At 39.9% G+C, this 21,798-nt stretch overlaps 2 protein-coding genes across 2 annotated transcripts in view; one reads left to right on the top strand and one right to left on the bottom strand.

Annotated features, from left to right (window-relative positions):
- The window catches only part of KANSL1 (KAT8 regulatory NSL complex subunit 1), a 50,862-nt gene extending 35,669 nt beyond the window's left edge, over positions 1-15,193 (top strand). Inside the window, exons 3-14 of the mRNA XM_072413667.1 lie at positions 1,791-1,932; positions 2,037-2,211; positions 4,002-4,297; positions 5,498-5,657; positions 6,006-6,167; positions 6,446-6,613; positions 6,710-6,837; positions 7,071-7,189; positions 8,091-8,148; positions 8,384-8,493; positions 8,601-8,817; positions 10,893-15,193. Of these exons, the coding sequence (XP_072269768.1) occupies positions 1,791-1,932; positions 2,037-2,211; positions 4,002-4,297; positions 5,498-5,657; positions 6,006-6,167; positions 6,446-6,613; positions 6,710-6,837; positions 7,071-7,189; positions 8,091-8,148; positions 8,384-8,493; positions 8,601-8,817; positions 10,893-11,096 (1,939 nt within the window). The 3' untranslated portion in view covers positions 11,097-15,193. The remainder of the gene's footprint in view (positions 1-1,790; positions 1,933-2,036; positions 2,212-4,001; positions 4,298-5,497; positions 5,658-6,005; positions 6,168-6,445; positions 6,614-6,709; positions 6,838-7,070; positions 7,190-8,090; positions 8,149-8,383; positions 8,494-8,600; positions 8,818-10,892) is intronic.
- A 2,112-nt stretch (positions 15,194-17,305) lies between these two features.
- Positions 17,306-21,798, bottom strand: part of LOC140333126 (microtubule-associated protein tau-like) — a 30,448-nt gene continuing 25,955 nt past the window's right edge. Inside the window, 1 exon segment of the mRNA XM_072414563.1 lies at positions 17,306-18,759. Coding sequence (XP_072270664.1) covers positions 18,544-18,759 — 216 coding nt within the window. The 3' untranslated portion in view covers positions 17,306-18,543.

Below are 21,798 nucleotides of genomic sequence, written 5' to 3'. Positions count from 1 at the left end.
GAGCGTTTAATGGCCCGTATTCCTGCATACAGGCTCTCTCTCATTCCACAGACTGTCTGCTCTTAGTTGTAATCTCCACAATTGCGTCATCAGTTGTTGATTGAGACGGATCTGAGCATCGCATAATAGGTGTGTGCGAGCTTATGGCCTCATCAGATGTGTGCAATCCGCCTGACAGTGATTGCTGAAAATTTCTAAAGGGTTTTTTTTTTTCCTTTTAAATTCCTGTCTGATATTGGGTTTTACTTTATAATCAAATCTGTGTATTGTGGCCAGCTGAGTATGGAAAAGTGGATTTTGGCTTTTGGCCTGTTTCTAGATGGAAAATAAAACTCCGACCATAGGCTGTGTTTTCCAAGTGGATATTAAAGACGCACAATATTGCAGCTCTGTATCTAAACATGACTTGGTATCCGTGCAAATCGAGTGGGGAAACTCAGAAGTAGTACAAGCCGCCTGTCAATTCATGTGCTGGCAAGCTATATGCTGATAGGAAGGGAAAGAAGAATGACAGAGGGATGAGCTGATCACTGCGCTGCTTTTCCTTTCCAGTCCAGTCACATCCTAGAGGAGGGTCTATGACAGCCTGAGCTTACAGGAAGGTGATGGAGGGATGTTGGCCATCATTTAACCAAAAACATGAAGACATCTGGTGGCAGCAAAGTAGTAGTGCAGGGGACATCACTAAATTAGTTTTACTATATATTTTAATTAGAACTTCAAATTTTGCTGTGCTGTGTTTTTATTTAGCTGGAGTTGTGCTTCAATGATTAGATCAGCTGTGTGTATGGCACTATGCTCTAGTGTTACACATTTGCAGATTCTGAATGAATGACTTGGTTGTAACAATTTCTTTTTAAGATGTCATGCAATCTTCAACTTGAACAGTGATCCTTTCTTTTTTCTTACTGAATAAAATGTAAAATTTTGTACATTTTTGCAGCATGCATTTAATTAAATATTATGTCTGTGTTTTCCCCCCTCAAAAGGTGAAGTTAGAATGTATATATGTTGCTAAAAAATGTGTTTTGTTTCAATCGTTTTCAAATCTATAAATATATAAAATATATATTATATAAATACAAAGAAAAACATAAAACAGTGCTCAACGCAGAATTGGTGAGAAGAAATTGTAGGCGGGTGGAGGTCCCTGTATTGTGACCCAACTCTTCAGTGACCACACAGAAACAGCCAGGTGGTTACTGAAAAGTGCCGGTGGTGCGCCCGACTTAAAGAGCCTGGGGAGAACACTGTACTATTAACAAAAGGGGGAAAAGACTAAAAGACAACACTATATTTTGGGCAAGAAATATATAACATCATGTGTAAAACCAACTATGACCCAACATATAAATACACAATAGCTCTATTGTGTATAAAATAACAATAATTTTGTCCATGACCACCTTATTTTCTGCTGATCTGACCACGAAGAAGCAGCAAGCAGTCGTACCTTTGCACTTTCTGCTCTATCCCTATGTTCCCTGTCCATATCTGTACACTGCAGCAGAGTATAATTGCCTTTTATCGACGGCATTCTCCATCCCAGTCAGCTTTTCTTCTGTACAGAAGATTGCAGAAAGCTGTCATTAAGACAAATTGGTTACCTATATTGATTCCATTTAAAAAAAAATATGTTTTTTGGGTGAACAGGTAACTGCTTTCTTCTTTTTATCCATTCCTAAGCTTCCTCCTAACTTCTGTGTATTTGCTCATGCCTGCGTTTTTAGTTCCAGACATGAGCAGAGTTTGACCTAATAATGAAAGCTTCCTATGCCTTGTTTCTGCAGGAAACGGCGCTGTGAGTGGGCTTGGGCTCGGGAACGGGCAGATGTTGTTAGTCGGTGGAACTGGTTACAGGCTCATGTCTCTGACTTGGAATATCGCATCCGGCAGCATACAGACTTCTATAGACAGCTGCGTGCAGGAAAGGTGAGTCAACCTGCTTGTAACACCTTACTATCCTAAAGTTTCCTGGAATTAATCTTTTTATATTTATTTTTATGTAACGTTCACTAATCTGCATCCTTTCACAGGGCCAGGTTCTCCTTGGTGATGCGGGACCTACAGAAAGCTGTACGGGGGAAGCATCACATCTTTCTCCAGACAGCAGAACCTCAATCTCTACATCCCCATCGGCAGATCCTGAACGAAAGGTGAGGATTCTGGTGTTGTACAAGTCTTTGCCGTGGTTAGAATATAAACCTACTTGTTGAGTAAACAGAACAGAGTTAGGCTGCGTACACACGTGCCATAATTGTCGTTGGAAACAAGCGACTAACGACCGTTCGTCTGATAATTGTTAACAGAAAAAGTGCACAACGACACAGATGAGCGAGGATTGTCGCTGGAAATAAACGACCATCCCGGCGGATCTGAGTGGGCGACGATTGTTCACAAGCTATTGTGTGTGTACGGTCAGTTGTTCAGTGATCGTGGATGGTTCCGCAGAACACTTTCTCCTTTACTTGTCACTTCTGCATCGTTTAAACGATCATATCTAGCGTGTGTACATTATTCGTGGATTATATTTGAATGATAGTATCGTTAAAGCAGCTACAGAATTGTGCACTATACGATTGGTCAAAATAATTGTGGATCTGTCGTTAGTTGTTCGTTTTCATTGCACGTGTTCGACAATTATTGCACGTGTGTACCTAGCTTTAAATCTTCCTTTCTAGGCTGCTGGCGATAACTGCCAGGTAATCTGCTTTAGGTGGAGTTGGCCAATCCAGAAATACTCACTTTTGTTGTCTTTAAAAACCGATCTACATCTGGCCAAATGGTTAAGAGTTTTCTGACTTTCTTGATGCACTCTTCTGTATGTTTTTTGTAAATGGAAGCCATCTTTAGTTTCCTTTTAAGTTCTGAAAATCAAATAATGTGACTTTTGAGTTTCTATCATTTGATTGTATCTCTTGTATATGATTTGGACCTTCCAATAGTGTTTTATACATGTATATTCCCTGATCACGGCTCTGATATTAATTAGGCTGTATCTGCACAGTAAACCAGCTGTTATACGTTCACAAATAACCAATGGGGCAAAAAGGAATAACTTGCATGCTCTTATTTTTCACTTGAACTTTGTATTTTTTATTGGTGGGGAAGGGAGCTACTGAAGGAGGGTGATCTAATTAAGGGTCACCCTTTTATATTTTATTTAGGATCTTGTCGGCTGGTCCTATCCCATGGGTCTTAATATTGCATTGACAGATCTGTGCCCATAGTTCCATTCTGTAGTTCCTAGATTGGTCCAGTCCAGATTGAAGGTTTGGGATATTATCTATATAATATCAATAGGTTTATCAGGGAGAGCAGTGCCTACTTATAATGACAGCGAATTTGTTACAAGGGGTCGCCCTTTGCAAGACCATTTCAGTGCATTTAAGTTTAATGTGCAAAAATCTCACCTTTTAAACTGTCTTTTACTTTGTTTTCTTTATGCCTTGCCCTGTATTTTTTTTCTCCTTTCATAGTCCCCATAGCTTTTAAATGCAGACATTTCAAAGGAAATAACCTAGAGCCATGTTTTATTCATTGCATGTTTACTTGCTTTCCACTGCAAAAAAAAAAAAAAAATCAGTTGGCAGGATCAACATAGTTCTATTTTAACCTTAGCTGGAAGGTATGAAGTTGAGTATAAAATATATTTATTTTATTACTGACTTTTATATGCAAATTATAATGTGTGCAGTTCAGCCTTGTATAAACTTTCACCAAATGGTCAAGGGAAATCCCAAATGTGCATGATAGTTTTTGTCAGGAAACAATGGGTTGACCCCTTTGAGACCAAACCGATCTGTGGTTCACCAAGAATAAATGGTATTGCTTCTGCCCACTACTACAAGGCCTAGCAATGAAAGCCATCTTTTTTTTTTAATTCTCATTTATTCTAATTGTTAAAATTAAAGTCCTTTGGAAAGAAGCGTTGTGTTAGTCTAGCGTTAACTTTAGAGATATGTAGCCTGGATGGTCTTCAGCTTGTCTGTAAACACTTCATACTGAAATAGCAATTATGGCTATAGCTGCCCTTCCAATGGGTTTAACTTTACTAACTGTGTCAAATAAGTTCCCTATGCAATTTTCTGTCTGTGCCATATTGAAATGTCATTATCTTTATTCCCTCACCAGGCTCCCTCAACGTTCTAGCTCGGACATTGAAGAGCAGGCGTCCTCCAAGTCCACCCCTTCTGTATTGGACAGCAGCTGCGTGTGTGCAAGAACAAGGCCTGTCCTCCACTGCAAGAGAAGGAGGGTGGTGAGGCCTGAGCGGATCCTTCCTCTCCACCGAAAGGTAAGAGGAGCTGCATTCTAAGGGTTAAATGTTCATGAGGTCCAGTATGGTGGCTTTGTTGCATTTATTCAGTGTTTTTCTTTTATTGAATTATTCCTTCATAGCAATCTTGGTTCGGCAAATTAGGTTCTCCAGACACAAGGCATTCACAGTAGTTTAGATTTAGGAGCTTATTTGTTTGTAAGTCTGGTCTATAGAAGGCTTAGGGTTGGCCTGAACTTTGTCATTGCAGAAAAAGCAATATATTCACTAAAAGTAATAAAAAGAATACCTGGTATTTGTGACCTATGGGTGAGGATGTGACAGGTGAGCTTTTTTTTTATTGAGCATGTTTCTCTAGTGACCTTTAACCAAATTCAGGATTGTCAACAACTGATTCACTATTCATATTGCTATTCAACCTTGTGTGTTCTTTCAAATTACATGCTCAGCCTCCAAATCTTAAAAAAATACTTTTATAAAGGTAATTGTTGGCAAGCCTGTCAACAAATAACATTGTAATCCCTAGTACAAGCCTCAAAGCATGCCTGTGCCCATGTCATGCTTTGCTTCTTGTGATAGGGTTACATTATGGAATCGGGCTTCATTACCCAGTGATATGATATCTAGCATTTCAGAATTAAGTGAAATGTTTGGCTATAGGAATGGTTTTAGTATATCGTAAGTCAATTTGGAAGATATTGTGTAGTCTAGGTGGTTGTGAAAAGTCTTCAGATCCTAGTAGGGTTAGGTAATGTTGTAATTGTGAGTTTTAGAATGTCACATTTAGTAAATCCAGATCATTCTTTACCCATGCAAATTACACTTTTGTTCAACACAATGGCTCATTTCTTTTTTTTTTTTTTCTTCTGAATAAAGACTTGGACAGAGAAGATACCTTTATTTGTCTCCATGACAGCAAAAGCTTTTTGTTATCAATGTAGCTAAAGGAATTGCATATGAAACAGGAAAATGCCAATTACTGACACTTATACCTGTTGCTGTGCCAAGTCATTTGTCTCTAACGTAGTTATTGGGCTAATGCAGTTTTTCAGTTGCCTGATATACACATTGATGAAAGAATGAGAAGAGTAAATTTAGTAAGAGGATGCTGCTTCCTTGGAATCAAAGGTCCCAAATTGACTGGTTATGTTCTGTCTTTTTAATTTTTTTCTCCTATTTTATTCCATTATAACGTGTTCTATGTTTACTCGCACCCAGGTCCAGAGTAGTGTCCCACGGCCCTGTGAGGTCTCTTCATCATGTGTAATGTGTGCCACCTTCCCAGGGTTGTCTACCCAGTTCCCATACAGCGATCCATTGTCTGAACGTTTGACGCTCATGGATCCAGCCATTCACCCAGTTCTCTCCTTCCCAGCTGGTAAGTTACATTGAGCTTCTGGTTTCCTGTTTGTTTGATGCCTATTTATTGACCAGCATTTTATAGGTACCTTTCAAAACTAAGGTGACTTGCTGTTGAAGATGCTGTTGCTGAACTCACAAACCACATCTTTAGATGTAAAGCAGCGGCTTCATTTGCACTGAATTAGCTTTACTTTCATTATGCAGCCTTTATTTAAGAGCAGCGCCTTTCATTAGAGGCTTTTGAAACATGCATTTACTTTTTGTGACAGGTTTCCTTTTAAAGGATGTACATACTATTCAGTCACCCCGGTGAGGGTCATTTTGAGTACCAGGTGATTCTTTATCTTGTATGTCTCTGTCCTAGACATTCCGGCTGGTCTGCGGCTCCAAGCTCTTCTCCGTTCCCACAACAAGATGGAGAGATTGAAATCCAGCAAGAAACTAAAGCAGCGTCCTTCAAATTCAGTCTTCTCCACCTCCGAGCTCCCCCGTACAGACCGCACACCTGGCGTTTTACATACTCATAGTAAGTAGAGAAAAAAAAAACCCTGAATCCTCCCTGTTTTTTGGCTTTTATCAGCCTCTGATTTTACTAAATGCAGCTGTCAATCAAATTAGAAAGCAGAAACCAGATCAGGACTGTATTTTTCATTGGTGGTTCTGCTATTTATACTGTACAAATGTAGGAAATAATGATGTACTAATGGTGGTATGAAAAATCTATGACTTCTGGGCTGTGCAGCCTAACTAATTTTAACCTGCAGTTTTAAAGTGTTTGACTTTTCTCTGGTCCACTCTTTGCAGAACTAACCCTTCACAGGCCTTTTCCTGAACATTCTTCGAAGCAGCACTTGGACCCCCTGCAACGCACCTTAAAGTGTGAGAGATCGCAAGCTCTGAAACCCGAGCGCTCGCTCACTCTCCCCGTATCCCATCAGAAGAAGCGTCATTTCAGCCCGATAGACAGAGATGGTAAGGGAGCCATCTGCAGAAAGTATTCCCCTTTTTTTTAAAGGAAGGTGTGTGATTAACATAAAAGGTATTTTTCTCTCTCTCTCTTTTTACCAGGACGACACGAGGTGGACCCAACAGGACAGAGTCCTGCAGCAGATAACGTCCCTTCTCCATCTCACACACCTGTCTCACGTCAGCTTTCCACACCATCTGATTCTTCGGCACTCAGCGCTGCAGCTGCGGTATGGAGTTAGTTTGTTGCTACAAACAAAAATGCTAGATGATAGCTTTGTTATGAAGTTGAAACTGGGAACCCTCACTGTTAAAGTACTAAACAGTTTAACAATAGCGGGTAATTTAGCCTGCAGGGATCTGTTTTTTGGGGATTAAGGTTCTAATGTGATCACATATTTATTCTTAATTCAAACACATCCTTCTGAAGAAACTCATGTGTTTGCTTTCTAATATTTGACAGGCTGCCAGGAAGAGGCGGATGGAGACATCTTATGACATTGATAATATTGTGATACCTATGTCAGTGGCTGCCACCACAAGGGTGGAGAGACTGCAGTACAAGGAGATCCTCACTCCCAGGTAATGTCCTGCTTGAGGCACTTACAGTATTTTGTATTTTTTTTTTTTTTGGCAGAAGGTATGCCATTTACAATGAAGGGAGAGATCTTTGCCCATTAGCTTGCTCAGCTTTGCACAGGGCTGCCTCAAACCAGGAACTACACACACTGCATAGAAATGGCAGCACAAGGGAGCTCCACTTAAAACCTGCATAGTTTTGCTTTCAATAGCGTGGTGTTGTGGTGGGTGTCCATACTTTTTGAAAGAGTAAGGGAGGATTAGAACAATTGTGTCACTGTTGGGGTGATTAGCTTTCTCACTATTTGTAGGAAATAGGTACATAGGTAATCCCAATGACTATGGTGAAGTCCGGGAAAATGTAAAACCAAAACAAGTCTTGGAATAGAGACCCTTCAGTTCTATTCTGTTCTGGGGAGATATCCATCCACCAACCTCCAGACAGCAGATGGTAGGATTTTGTTTGGGATGATGCTGCTGAACTTGGTATTGATGTTACTTATCAATGTTCCTATTGATGGCTGCCTATGTTCACTTTCCACAAGCTATAATAATTCTAAAGTCCGACATGAGCTGGGCAGGAGCACTGGAAGATATCGGGTTACTACCTGCTGCCTTTTAAAAGTCAGGACACAGTAAAAGTAGGGAAACTTTCTTTTTAAGTGTCCCCCTGCAGTGATTGACTCCTGTTATGCTTGGTTTTATATTTGACAGACCCACTAAAATTGCTGGTCATTTTTAAAGTCTTATGTTTTGTCTCTGTGTTTTATTTACTTCACTGTTTTGAGGCAGCTTGTAACTGCAAACACTTCCAAATACAAGGAACACAAGGCTGGGTATCACAAAACAGAATTTGAAGTATAAACAACTCCAAAACAAATCATTTTCTTTTCTTCTTTTGCAGCTGGCGTGTTGTTAAAATCACTCCCCTGACTCCAAATTCAGAAGAGGACATAGAGGAGGTGAGTAAAGTCTGATACATTTATCACCTATTCATATTTGTTTATGCTTACAAGTTGCCAAAACAAAAAAGAGAAAGGACTTTAGACCCAAGCAGCTTGGGTACTGCTTAAAACCACTTGGGGTTAATCTTGTGTTTTTTAAAGCCTAATTACATCTTCTTTCTGAAATTCACCAAACTTTAATGTGTGTTGTATTTTTTAATGTGTCTTATACCTGTTTTGTTATTTGTTTCAGTTGGAGGGTCTCTCTGATTCAGCCTATGCAGCTTTGCATGCAAAGTGTGAAGAGTTGGAGCGAGCGAGGTGGATCAGCACCAGCCTCCCACCTCAGCGTCGGGGCAGCAGGTAATGAGAAGTAACCCGTGCTGCGTGTGTGGGATGTACACCAATTCTTACTGCTGATTATGACAAGCTCTGAATGAAGATTTAATGTTCATTCTTGTGCCTTTCAGGACTCATCGGACATCTGAAGGCTCTATGACCCCTCAGCCTCTAATAGGCACACAGCCACCCTCTCCTGATACCAGTAGTTGGCAAGCCGTGCCCGACTTTTCTCCACTCAGCCCCGACGTCTTGTCTGCTCCTCCCACACCCACTTCAAGGGACACTCCGCGTCTGATCTCTGAGGAGACACAGAGCTCCGTGTCAGACTCAGGTTATGAAGAGACGGTAAGTGATGTCATTGGTGAATGGTATTTCTATGTGTTTTGCAGCTGAGTTGGTGAATTATTAGTCACAGGTTTCACTGAATGTCTGCTTCCTAATTTTACACATTTGTTTTGCTTTCTAGTTGGAGTATGTAAACAATAACAATCAACGTTTTTTTTTGTTTCTTCTGAACTGTAAACATTGCGAAGGAACCCAGTATGGTGGTATAAATGTTTTAATAATGGGTAAATACCTGTTTATCCTGCTAGAAATACAATGTCTTGTAGTCAGGGTTCCCTTCTATGGTGACAACGCTCTTCTCATAGCATGAGCGAGCCTCGTCACCCCTAGGACAGGAAGTGTGTCACTAACAGGATAACCAGGTAAAAATAAAGGAAAGAAAACAAATGCAGCCTCCATGTCTAGGAACTGGTAAGCTGCAGTGTATTATATTTTGTTACTTTGGTTTTACGAACATTTTGAAGGGCAAAGTACACTATGCAAATCAGGGTGGGTCAGTTGAGCTTGGCATTTGGATAATTTAATGTTATTTGCAAGTCATAATTCACCCATGTAGCCGTAGACTTGCTAATTTGTTATTTTCTTAGAACATGGAGTAGTAGATGATGTGTGAAGCCATTCATAAACTTGCTGCTCCATAATGTGGCGGTGTAACAGACAGCGCCATCTGCTGGCAACATTGGAAACTTGTCTTTGTTTAGTTTCATAGTTACATAGTAGGTTAGGTTGAAAAAAGACCGTCAAGTTCAACCACTAGGGACAAGTCATAGTTGGTCCAGAAGAAGGCAAAAAAAAAAACCCTGGTACAATTTGCTTCAACAGGGGAAAAAATGCCTTCCTGATTCCATGAGGCAATCAGATGTTCCCTGGATCAACAGTCTTTGTTATTTTTACTTTAAAGCCTTAATCCCCAGTTATATTCTGTGCTTCTAGAAATCATCCAGCTTTTTCTTAAAGCAATCTATAGAACTTGCTGAAACTACTTCCTGAGGGAGCCGATTCCACATTATCACAGACCTTACAGTGAAGAATCCCTTCCTTATCCAGGGAATAAACTTCTTTTCCTTCAGACACAAAGAGTGCCCTCTTGTCCTTTGTAATGATCTCAAAGTGAATAATGGGGAAGAGAGTTCTCTATATGGCCTATTTATATATTTATACAGGGTGATCATATCCACCCTTATACGTCTCTTCTCAAGGGAGAATAGATTCAGTTCAGCCAATCTCTCCTCATAGCTGAGCTCCTCCATTCCTTTTATTAGTTTAGTTGCCCTTCCCTGCACTCTCTCCAATTCCACAATGTCCTTTTTGTGAATTGGGGCCCAAAACTGGACTGCATATTCCAGATGTGGTCTGACCAATGCTTTGTTATGAAGTCCATGATCTACCAGAACCCCCAGATCCTTTTCTGTTCCTTACTCCCCCAAATGTATTCCCCCTAGACAATATGAAGCATGCATGTTGTTTGCCCCACGTGCATAACTTTTACATTTATCTATATTAAATGTCATTTGCCACTTGGCTGCCCAATCAAACAGTACATCCAGGTCTGCTTGTAGATAGTCAATGTACACTATATCAACTGCTACTCCACTGTCTACCTGTTTACTTACTATCCCATAAAAAGGGAGTACATTTGTTTGACAACTTTGGTATTTCTTGAAGCCATGCTGACTATCACTTATATTAATATTTTCTGGCAGAAACTCCTCTCTGTGATTCTTTATCCAACCCTCTGGGACCTTTCCAACTATGGGCCTAAAACTAACGGGTCTCTAGTTACCTGGTAATGACTGCTCCCTTTTTGAAGATAGGAACCACATTGGCCCTACGCCAATCCATCCATCCATTTACTTTATTGATGGTGTTTAGGACTTGCATTGAGGACACTGTTCATTTACCAAGCAGGTGGAAGTTTGTTGATAGTGTGCTAGTACTAACAGATAAATGACCAATTCCTAAAAAGTAGCAATATTATAGGGAAAATGTCATTTATATTATAACAGGAAAAATGGGATGTGATTATTTTGGTTTTCATCTGTATTAAGCTTTTCTCCCCTTTTCATCTTTTTCAGACTGTACAGCCCTGGGAGAGGCGACACTTTCCCCTTCCCTATAACCCAAAACTAGAAGTTGCGGGAACCAGCGAACCTCCTGATTGGGGAGGGCCACGACCCTCACGCAGATCTTCCTGCAGCTCCCGAACTGCCAAAGACACAGAGGGATCCCCTTCCTCACCGCCCTGCCCTTCCTCCAGACCGCGGCCCCTTCACAGATAAAGAACAGTGGCGGGTGAAAAACTTGCAAAGAAAAAAAAAAATCTATATAAATATATATAAATCCGACAAGACAATTTGGCTTCAGAAGAATCCTCTGTTTGATATTCAAACTTTATCCCCGGAGCAGAGCGCCAGTTTCACAGTTTTTAGTGAATTTAAGAACTTTAGAGATCTGTTACCTTATCCTTGTTATCTTTGTTTCTTGTTTTTGTTCCTTTTTTTCCTTCTTTTCCTTTTAATCAAGCTATGTTGTACGTGTGACACCGTGTACTTAACTCGCTGCCGTCCCTCCGGCTCTTTCTGTGTGCAGCTCAGGAGTCGGAGGTGCAGTTGCTGCAGTTTGTGGCTCCCCATTTTTCCTAACGCCTAAACAGTGTGCTTGTAACAGTTTGTTCCTTCTAGCCCCTCAAGCCTGGCTGCAGCTGAGGTATCAGACTAGGGGAAGGGCTATGACATCCTAAAACCCCACCCACGAGGTTCCTCTATGTTCTAGTAACTGAAAGCACTTATTTCCAAGATGATATAGGGCTTGGTTCAGATGCCAAGTGGGTATGTTGGGGCCTGTACTGATCATTTGAACAGGCAACATTTCATTGTCATTATCATAGTTAAGAAAGTTTATAAAAAAAAATAATAAATTTCTAGAAAGTTTTTCATTTTCTGTTGTAGCATTATGGTGTTCCAAATGAGCACTTATCAGCTCTCTGTTTTTTAGTCTCATGATAATCTTGTTTGACATGCCAAATGCCGATTATTTTAAGAATAATCAAAGGCTACTATTTAACTATGATGTGGTAACAGGGTATAGAAAATGAGCAGAATCTGTAAAATGCCCATTTCAAATAAATTTTAACCAAATGATTTGGTTATAGTTTTAGTGCCTAAAGCTGACCATACACAAAGTTACATGATAATTTTTCTGAATGATTAAACTCCTTTATATTAAACCGGTGAGGATCAGAAGGTAGGATAGTTGTCAGAGCTGACTTGTTTTTAAAGTGCAGGTTCCAGGGCCGTCATCATGATCCTGCCTGAACTGGAACAAACATGTCTGCCTGGAACTCTGCCTCTACACTTGTTCTGTGCCGGTGAGTTGGTTAATGAAGTCAGGATGACGAGGACAGTACTGGAGCCTGCCACAAGTCTGCAACAAAGTCTCTATTCTTTTCTCTTCAGTGGTTGCCTGTAGAAACCCAAAATGTTTTAGTTTGTTTGGCAAAAGGACTCGATTTATTCACTCACTGCTTGTATAAGCAAATTTTGCTTCTTACCTGACGATCCTGCCATAACAAGACTTATGCTGCAGGCTGACACCTCCTTAGCCACTGCTTTGCAGTTAGCAGCAGTGTCCTGTATGCGCTGCTTTACCTGGCCTGTAAAATCTGCAGGAGACTTGTGTCAATATGAATGACTGCTCAAATCCCTAATGGCAGCCTTACAACCCAGCTGCTAATCTGAAGATGGTAGCTTTGCATTGTTCACCTGTAACAGGAAGTGCTGCTATGAGCAAGATATTCAATGGAAAATTAGGCCACAGATTCACATAGCTGCATGTATACAGTAAGAAAGTGTGCCAAACATACTAAAGATTGGGTTTTACATTCACTTTTTAAGGCTTTATTTCAGATTTTCACCTCCATTAACAGTCCCCCTTCTCCTTACATTTCCACCATGTAACATTCTCATTGCATGTGAGGTCAGCGTTATAAAACCTGGTTGACTGCAGCAAGCAATTATTCTTGGGCTTTAATACTTCTATAATCTTTGTAGGCTACAGCATCTTTACAGAAGAAAAAACATTGTTTCCAATTTGGTTTTGAATCATTGTGTTATTTCCATTTAGACACGTTCCTTTTTTTTTTTTTAATTTGGTGATATCAAAGTACATACTTGCTACATAACTGCCTGCCTGTATTAAAAAATGTTGTTGCATATCCATCTTGCAACTTGTCTTCTCTTAATTCTAGATACTCACTTAAGACCGGGTTCAACAACTGTGTGTTAATGCTTCCTGTGGGGACAATAATTGTAACTGGTAATTTGGCTCATTTTAAAGGGGGAAAAAAAAGAAAAATTGTCCAGGCTGCCATTACTGGTCTCAAATGCTGGCTGCCTGGCTCACCATCGGCCAGTGTTTATTAACCAGAATACAGATGTGTCAGGGTTCTGGCCGGGGACTTATTGAAGCCAGACAACTAGTATTTAAAATGGTGTTGACAGAGATTCCCTTTATTACTCAGTCAGCTCCCTGTAATAGAAGAGGTGTTATACTCTCCTCTCCAAAAGCCATGGTCCTCCACCGTCATTCTATCGGCATCACAACTATTGGGAGTGTTGGGCGTTTGTCTTCCGCCATGTGTTGGGGTTTCACCCCCCACCTCCTAAGCCAATACAGCACTGCAGTGACTTGTGAATTGGTGGAAGCAACCACAACTTGCAGCAGGAGATGCAGACATCTAAATGCCATGAGCTTCTGGGCTTGTGAGTATGATTTCTCTTCTATCGCCTTCAAGATTGTCATGTGGGAACATTACATGGACCTGACAGCATCTCTTTACTGTACTATCTGAAAGGGAAAATGTTATAAATCTCCATACCCTTACAAGAACAGAGGTTTTATATTTTTCACTTTGCTTTGCACCCTTTTCTTCTATTTAGACTGTCATGTTGGGAATAGGAAACTTTGGTGTGTTCTTGGGATTGCAAACAGAAAATCTGATCTCTGGATTCATTTTTGCTCCCCAATTATACCGCCATTATCCATTTAAAAATCCTATTGTAATAATCTCCTTAAACATTTACAGATCTATGCATGAATCTAACCAAAATCGTTTCCACACAAGCACAGGAAAAATAATTGTAGCTTTGGTGTAGTGGCCGCTAAATATTTATGCCGAATGTTGCCTAAAGGGAAACCACCAATTAGATATACCTACCGCAGGGTGTGAAGCTTACACTTTCATTTATATAATTTGCCTGGAATGTTGGCATTAAAAAAAGCATTTGTTTAATCTTTCAATCCCCAGATTACATATACATTTTTTTTTGCTTCTAGTACCTGGCAACACCTAGTACTTCTGGGTATGGCATGTTACCTCCTCATTTGGGAAGTGCTGTTAGCGAACCAGTTGCACAAGCAATGCTCAGGTTTGTTTTGCAGCCTGTGGCCTACTTGTCTTGACAATTTTTTGCAATCAGCTGCTTCAGTCTATTGGTGGGTAAGCTCTTCATTCTCATGCTGGTCTTAGGTTGCCCAGCTTGTTAGGCAATGTCCAGTTTTGATGCCGAACACTTTAAACTTCCCCAATCTTCAGCAGTACTAAATTGTCTGGCCGCTTATGTCCATCTGTGCATGGTAAACCCGGTGCTGGTACATATCTCAATCTGGCTAGATGGCGGGAGTATTGTGTGTTCTGACAATAGGGATAGTAAAAACGTCATTTTCTATTTACCGTACCTTTTAAAAAATTTGTCAGTTTGTATGTTCTAAATTTGCTGTTGGTTCTGTTCCCTTGGCAGTCTTGGAGTTCATTCACAGCTACCAAAATACGCCCTCGAGCCTTCCTTGTCAAATAACTAACTTGTAAGTCTGTCCTTCCATGCAAAGGGTTAAATTCTAACCTGTTAATTTCCCCTTTAAGTTGTATATATTGTTTTTCTTGTCCGTTTTTTATTTCTTTAATATATATAATTCTTTTTTTAATGCTGTGCAGACACAGACAGTCCTCGGCACAGAAAACATTTGTTGATATTGTTTTAAACCTTGTCCATTTCTAAGCATTAATAATTGCTTCAGTTCTTCGGCAAGAAGTTGTTGAACATTTTGAGATCTTTTAGAGCATTGTAAAAAAACAAAAAAGAAAAAAAATAATGAAACACAAAAGTTGTATTTTGTAAATAACTTTTATTAGCTTCTTTGTTTATCCCCTTCCCTTCTTTAACCTTTCCCAGGCATTGTAATGATGGTTATTCTCCATCTTATGGGCTGTATAGAGAGTTTTTTTTTTATGTTTAACATCTTTATCCTGTTGGGGAAAAAATACAGAAAAAAAACAGTGCTTGAGAGAAAAAATAAAGAAATAAACACGTTAAACATGGCTGTATTAGACTTAATTTTCTTTTAGTTAAGTGTTTGATGGTGAACTACATGGAACTAAACAAAAAGATGTAAGCATTTATAGTCCTTTTTAATTTAAAGTCCTGCCAATATTCCACCACTGTTAGCTAGTGACAACGCCTGGTTCTCTTACATATGTGTTGTCACCCTGTCACATGATCTCAATGGAAACCAAATATTTGGAGACTGATTTTGAGTCATGGGAAATAATGGAAAATGTAAGATTAGAGAGGTTGTTTGTCAAACAGTTAGTAGAGCTGGAATATTGTTTTGGATGTTCTTCCTCATGTCTATCGTGTGATGACCAATCTGTACTCCATACACATGCGCAGTTATCCAACTCCATTGCAAATAGGTACTGTCCAGGAACATTCCTTATTGGTAGGATAGTGTTTTTCTGTGGCTAGGCAAACCCTATTAGAAGTTTGGATGCATAAATATTACTGCCCCATAGGCCACTGCTACAATTGTCTGCATTGGGTTGTCACATTTAAAAAACATTTTAAAATCCTGTAAAGGAGAGAATGAAGTCATTCTGTTGAAGTTGTCAACTTGCTTTTCTATGACTATTGCCATAAAAACTAAGGGGGTGGCAGGGATGGGCGTCATGTTATGTTTTAAACTTTTTTTTTTTTTTTTTTGGCTTTGATGGCACAGCCTGCAATGGTTATTATCGGCCTGAACATATAGAAATTGTGTATTAAGCGGGCATTTGAGTATTAGGCCGTTATGTGTTGTAGTGCTTTTCTGCTGTATTGCGTCCAGAACCCCAACAGACACAGGTAAGTTGTTTTTGATCTTTTTTTTTTTTTTATTTAGTAAATGAGGCTGCCAATCTGTAACGCTGCAGTCCTGATGACTAATGTCTGGGGTGACTTCTGCAGAGGTGCTATTTCTATGCATTCCATAGAGGGGTTTAGTTTCTTCTGCCCCACAGCAAAGGGCATAACAGTGACACTTGATTGGATAACAAAGAAAAAAGGTATCCACCTAAAAACAACTGCAGTTTCCTTTGCGGGTAAAACATGTGGGCTTCGCCTCCCCTTTATCTGTTATCCCAGCATGATATGGGGAGCAGACACTTATTAAACTCTTTTTGATGGTTTCTTCCCTGAGCTTTTAGTAAGCATTATCATATAGGTAAGAATTGTGGTGGATCAGATATTGAAGAAGCAGTGATAAAATTAACTTCATAGTGGCTTTTGCCTAATACTAATCACGCGATACTAGCTCGGCCTACAGATGTACTGCACATGCCCAGTAACCCAGGTCCTACTATGCAAGCGTGAACAAAGTGCCTGCCTGCGCAGTAGGATACGATTTCCTGACAACCCGTCTGGTCATTTTGGCTGTTACCGCTGATGGCAGTCAGGTTTTTGGCTGGGCGTGCTACGCTGTACCCATGTGGTTTTTATTATTGAAGTTTCTTGCCCTGGTATTGATTATTCCGCCTTTTCTCTTTAGAAAGCCACGGTAATGGCTGCAAAACACAATAGGTATAGACGCCAAATGAAGATCTTATTTATAAAAAAGTGTTGTCTTCCACAGTTAGATTTAAAATGAGGCCCTTAGGAGCTTTTAGGGATGGACTAATTTAACTGAGATTGCTGGCAACGCAGGAATTCTAATGATTTGTATGTTAGATAAAGTTATTTAAAGCAAGTACAACCGTAACATTTATTGTTTTTTTTAATGAAATACCTTATGCTGTCTATACGGTTTCTTGTTTTTGCTTTTAAAGAACATTTTTCTTGTGAACAAAATACAGTTAACAACATTTTTAAAAGGAAGGTACTTTTATATGTTGGTTGGAAAGCTAATCGGTAGATAAATTGCTGCTTCAGATTTGTTTTTGCCATGTTGAGGGGTGTGCAGTATGTCCCCCCCCCGGGCCGTGATCTGTTACACCAACTGTGAATAGTGTTTCTGATAGCCATATTGTATTTATACCTATTGCCCCTGTACATCTGATGGCATTTTGAAAAGGGGTGTTCATATTTTAAGACGTAAAAGTGAATTATTCACAGTTTTTCTCCGAAGACCCCTTAGTGCCCTCCCCATCAGTAACAAAGTCAAATCCCAGAGACCCCAATATTTTTGTATTAATAACTTTATTTCCAAATCCACTTTTACAGCAACAGACCGTGTAAACCAGCTGGTCAGACACGACACAGAATATGGACAGCCACAGACACAGAGAAAAGGGTGGGGGAATTGTTTATCGATGACGTTAACAGAGGGGAGAAAGGAGGCAATACTGAAATTAGGGAGGGATAAAGGGGGTACTGAGGAAAGACAACCTGCTTCATTAAAAACTAGCAGCCACTGCAAATTTCTTCAATCCCGTTTTGTTAACGCAGCAAGGTCAGAGATAAAGAAAGCTGGCAGGATTTTTGCAGAGGTCCTTAGCTTATTCAAAGGCAAATATGGGTAGATGAGTGGTTAATCACTGGCAGGTTACAATGAAAATGATCAACATGCTTCTACAAATAGATTGAACCTGCTCACTGCCAAAGCCAAGGCCTTATCCTTCCAGAAAAGAGCAGCAGAGGGTGCTTGGGTGTGAAGGGTTACCTTAAAAATCACCAAAAGGGGTTCAAAACAAAGTCCTTTATAATAATTGTGGCAGCAACTTTTTTTTGTTACTTCTTAACTTGGCTGGGGGAGGGGAAATTTGGCAAGAAGTGCCAGGCAGCTCTAAACTAATATTTTGTGTCTCCGTCTGGAAAACATGCAACAGCTCTCATATCAATCCATTACAATTTTTAATTCTAGAAGATAATTACAAAAGAAAAAAGTGTTAAACTGAGCAGATGCTGACTTAAGGAAGCCCTCCGCTCCTGCATGATGCAAATGACCACCTAGGTTAGAAAGAAGTACAGGCTACGCCATCTAGTGGTGAGATTTAGGTTGTGTCATATTATGGGGAGTAGTATGTTCCAGATACAAACACTTAAGATACTGCACTTTGTTTCAGCCTTACCCAAAAAAAGCAGCCACTTAGGATCAACACTGTCCTTTAACACCCTTTTTTAATAACACAAACCAAAATATACATAAACATTGTTTAATACCTTTTTTGCCTCTGGAGCAATTAAAAAAAAAGAATATACACCTATGATTTTCTCCCCTCTGCTACTAACTGGGTGGAGATGATTTTCTGAGAATGGGAAGTGTAATAAATAAGTATACAAGAGGCCCCGTTAAATAATTCAATTGAATGTGGGATTTGCTTATGTTACTTTTTTTCCCTTTTTATTTTTTTAACGTTGAATGCGTCCCTTACACCCTCCAGCTCCCATCATCCTTCCCCTTTCGGGAAGAGACACATCACAAGCCTTGTTTGGCAAGGGAAGCAGAGACTTGGTCGGCCAGCGTGGACAGTTGTGGGGAGTCGGACATGTTTATGCTGCCGGAAGAGGAGACATTGCTAAGACGGCGGGGGGACGTGTCCCCGGATGGGTTTGGAGACTTGTACACGATCTCTGCTCCGTGGTCCGTCTTGGCTTTTGCGTTCTCCCGGAAATTCAGTTTGTGGGACTCAATCTGTGAGGGAAGGTAGGAAAAAAATGTATTAGAGGGGGCTCCAACATTTCAGAAAATGTTATATGTATGTATATAGCACAACCTTGTACTGTATAGCCCATAGCTGCCAATCATCATGCCGAATGATGGAACTGATTGCTACAGGTTACAAAGTTACAGGTTGGCTGCGGTCATACATATTTTTACTTGAGGTACACAATTTTATGCTATAGATTGCTTTGTAAGTATAATATGAACAAAATGAAAACAAATCCCTATACCATAAACTTGTCACAGCTTCTAAAGTACCCTAAATGATGAGAAGTTTGTTTGATTCATTTGACAAGAGTACCTGATGTTCAGCCATTGTTGTTAAGGCCTCTGACTGGCACTTATAAAAAGATCAACGTTGTGAACACTATCTAGTAAGCTATAAAATTGAGAATGGGATGATTGCTACATTATAACTACGGGGTTGCCATCTTTTTAGCCAATTGGCACTTTATGTGGTGCACACAAAAAATTGCATTATTTGTGTACGAGTCTTGCCATATTTCTGGTAAACACCCCCTTCCCCCTGTTCACCTCTTCAATATAATCATTTATATAACATAGGATATATGAGAAGATTCAGGTCTTGGTGACACTTAGTCACATGCAGTTGGACTTGTTCTGTAATGTTGAATGAATTTTTTCACCTCTTCTAGGTGGCTAATAATTACGGGATGTGTTTGACACAGGTATCAAGACAAGTGAATCCCAGATTTTCACTTGACACATGCCATGGTGAGTAGGGAACTGGATGGATGTGTTACATGACTGAAAGAATAAAATATCACAATGCCGGGATAATTATTTTAGGCAGAACTATGAGGGTGATAGATGTTGTAGATGGCCATCACTGCTGTTGAAGGATATTTAGTGCAGTTGTTAGCCTCCTTCATGTCTCCTTGGAGCACTTTGTTCTCTGCCCAAACTATGCACCTTGCTTTCCTTTGGAGAAAGTTGTGGGAACATAGGTATGTCCTGCCATTTATCAGTTCAGAGGTGGCCATGTCTACCAACTGTTTTGAATCTACAAGCTTGTAGTGTGTGTCTGGTTAGATTTTGGATCTAAAATTGTGCGTGGTTAGGATTTGGATCTACAGGAGGGCGCGCGTGCGGTTAGGATTTGGATCTACAGGAGGGCGCGCGTGCGGGTAGGATTTGGATCTACAGGAGGGTGCGGGTAGGATTTGGATCTACAGGAGGGCGCGCGTGCGGGTAGGATTTGGATCTACAGGAGGGCGCGCGTGCGGGTAGGATTTGGATCTACAGAAGTGAAGGTAAAGGATGCAGTTTTCCTTTGTACACCACTAGGATCCAGTCATTACAGGACCAGAAGGATGTATTATGGAGCCCTAGAGCATTAAGGGCCCCCTGTGTATTTTATCTCCACCTAAAAGCTATCACTTTAATGAGTACTAGCTGCTTTTACTACATATTTAAGTTTCCATACATTAATTTACTACAAATGCTTTGCCAAGTTATATTGCCACTAATGACTGCGTTGCAGTTTTGGGTCCCATAGTAGTGTAATGGCCTGTGATGTGTTGATGTTGGATGCTTATAATGAAGGCAGTGCTTCACATGTAGCATGCAGTTTGATATGTGTGACAGCAAGGCACAGAAAGGGAAGTAGATATACATTTTATATATGTAATATACATCCCACACAAGCTTGCACACAGCAAAATTGGAGCTTCATATTAAACTCATTCTCATTATTCCCAATTACATAGTAGTTACTGACCTTTCCTTCCATGTTGTCCTCGGCTTTCATGAATACTCCTCTTTGTTTATCCAGCTTCATACTCCATGTAATGCAGCCAAAATAATGACATACTGTAGTGTCGTCTTCTCCAAAACAACCGATTCAATGGCTGAAAGAGCCTAGTGATAGAAATGTAAATAGAAATGTAAAATCCTCCATTGATCAAGTCGTTCTGTTCATAAACAGTGACTGAAGCAGAAGGAAACCAAATCTAAGATTTAACATGTCAATGTCTAAAAAGTTTAATTTTTCCTAATAACAGCTTTTAAAAAATGACCTAGTGACCATGACATTAAGGCACTTTTTGGCATTTATGTAGAAGAGACAATGGCCTGGCCATTGTTGTCACCCATGACATAGGCTTCTAATCGAGACTGCAAGTGGCCACTTCAACACACTTTACACCGCTCCACCGTCATCCACATAGTTCACCATCAGACCTTGTTCACACTATGTGCAGTGCTGTTCACATAGCATGCAATATGCATTACAAAGCAATGTCTGATGATTCCACCCATACATATTGTCAATGCACTGCTGCATGCATTTGTTGTTTTTTGTGCATTGCCCCATTCAGTAAGCATTGCAGGCGGCTGTAGATCCACACCAATGAATTCATAGTGGGAAGCCTTCTCCTCAAGAAACATTTTCTTATGAACTGCCAAGAGCTATCATTTAAATTTTTATACACAGGAAATAGCTGCAATGCAAAGAGGCTGTAGGTGATCAGAAGGACTGAGAAATTGCAAAAATTCCCTATCTCATGCTTTACCAGGACTGAGAAGTGTAAGCAAACCTGAACTTTGACCCTGCTAAGTAAAGGCTATTGATTCCAAAAAAAAAGTAGGAGTGACCTGACTGGGAACAAGAATATTAAAAGTTTGCATTTTTGTTGATGGCACAACATCAAAGTTATCCTGATGACCTGGCTCAGCGTTGCTGGCTGTAATGTAATGATTAAAGACTTTATTGATTGTCTGGCTGTATGCACCAAATACTCAGCCAGGACAAACCATCAACATAATTTGAAAATCTATAGAGCAAAAGATGCATTTAATTACCTTTTTAAGCAGATTATTTTACAGTATAAAGTACTGTTCGCAAATGATTTTCAATTATTGTACCAAACACTTGCAGCATGCTTTTGAAAGAAATCCAAACTAAAGAAATAACAATACACAGAGCTGTAATGATAGCCGCCAATTAGAAATGATCTTTGAATAATTTGATTTTTTAATACATTGATA

This window comes from Pyxicephalus adspersus, chromosome 6 (assembly GCF_032062135.1).
Source record: "Pyxicephalus adspersus chromosome 6, UCB_Pads_2.0, whole genome shotgun sequence".
Taxonomy (NCBI): domain Eukaryota; kingdom Metazoa; phylum Chordata; class Amphibia; order Anura; family Pyxicephalidae; genus Pyxicephalus; species Pyxicephalus adspersus.
Note: the sequence above shows the minus strand (reverse complement) of the source record. Positions and strands in the feature narration are given on the sequence as shown.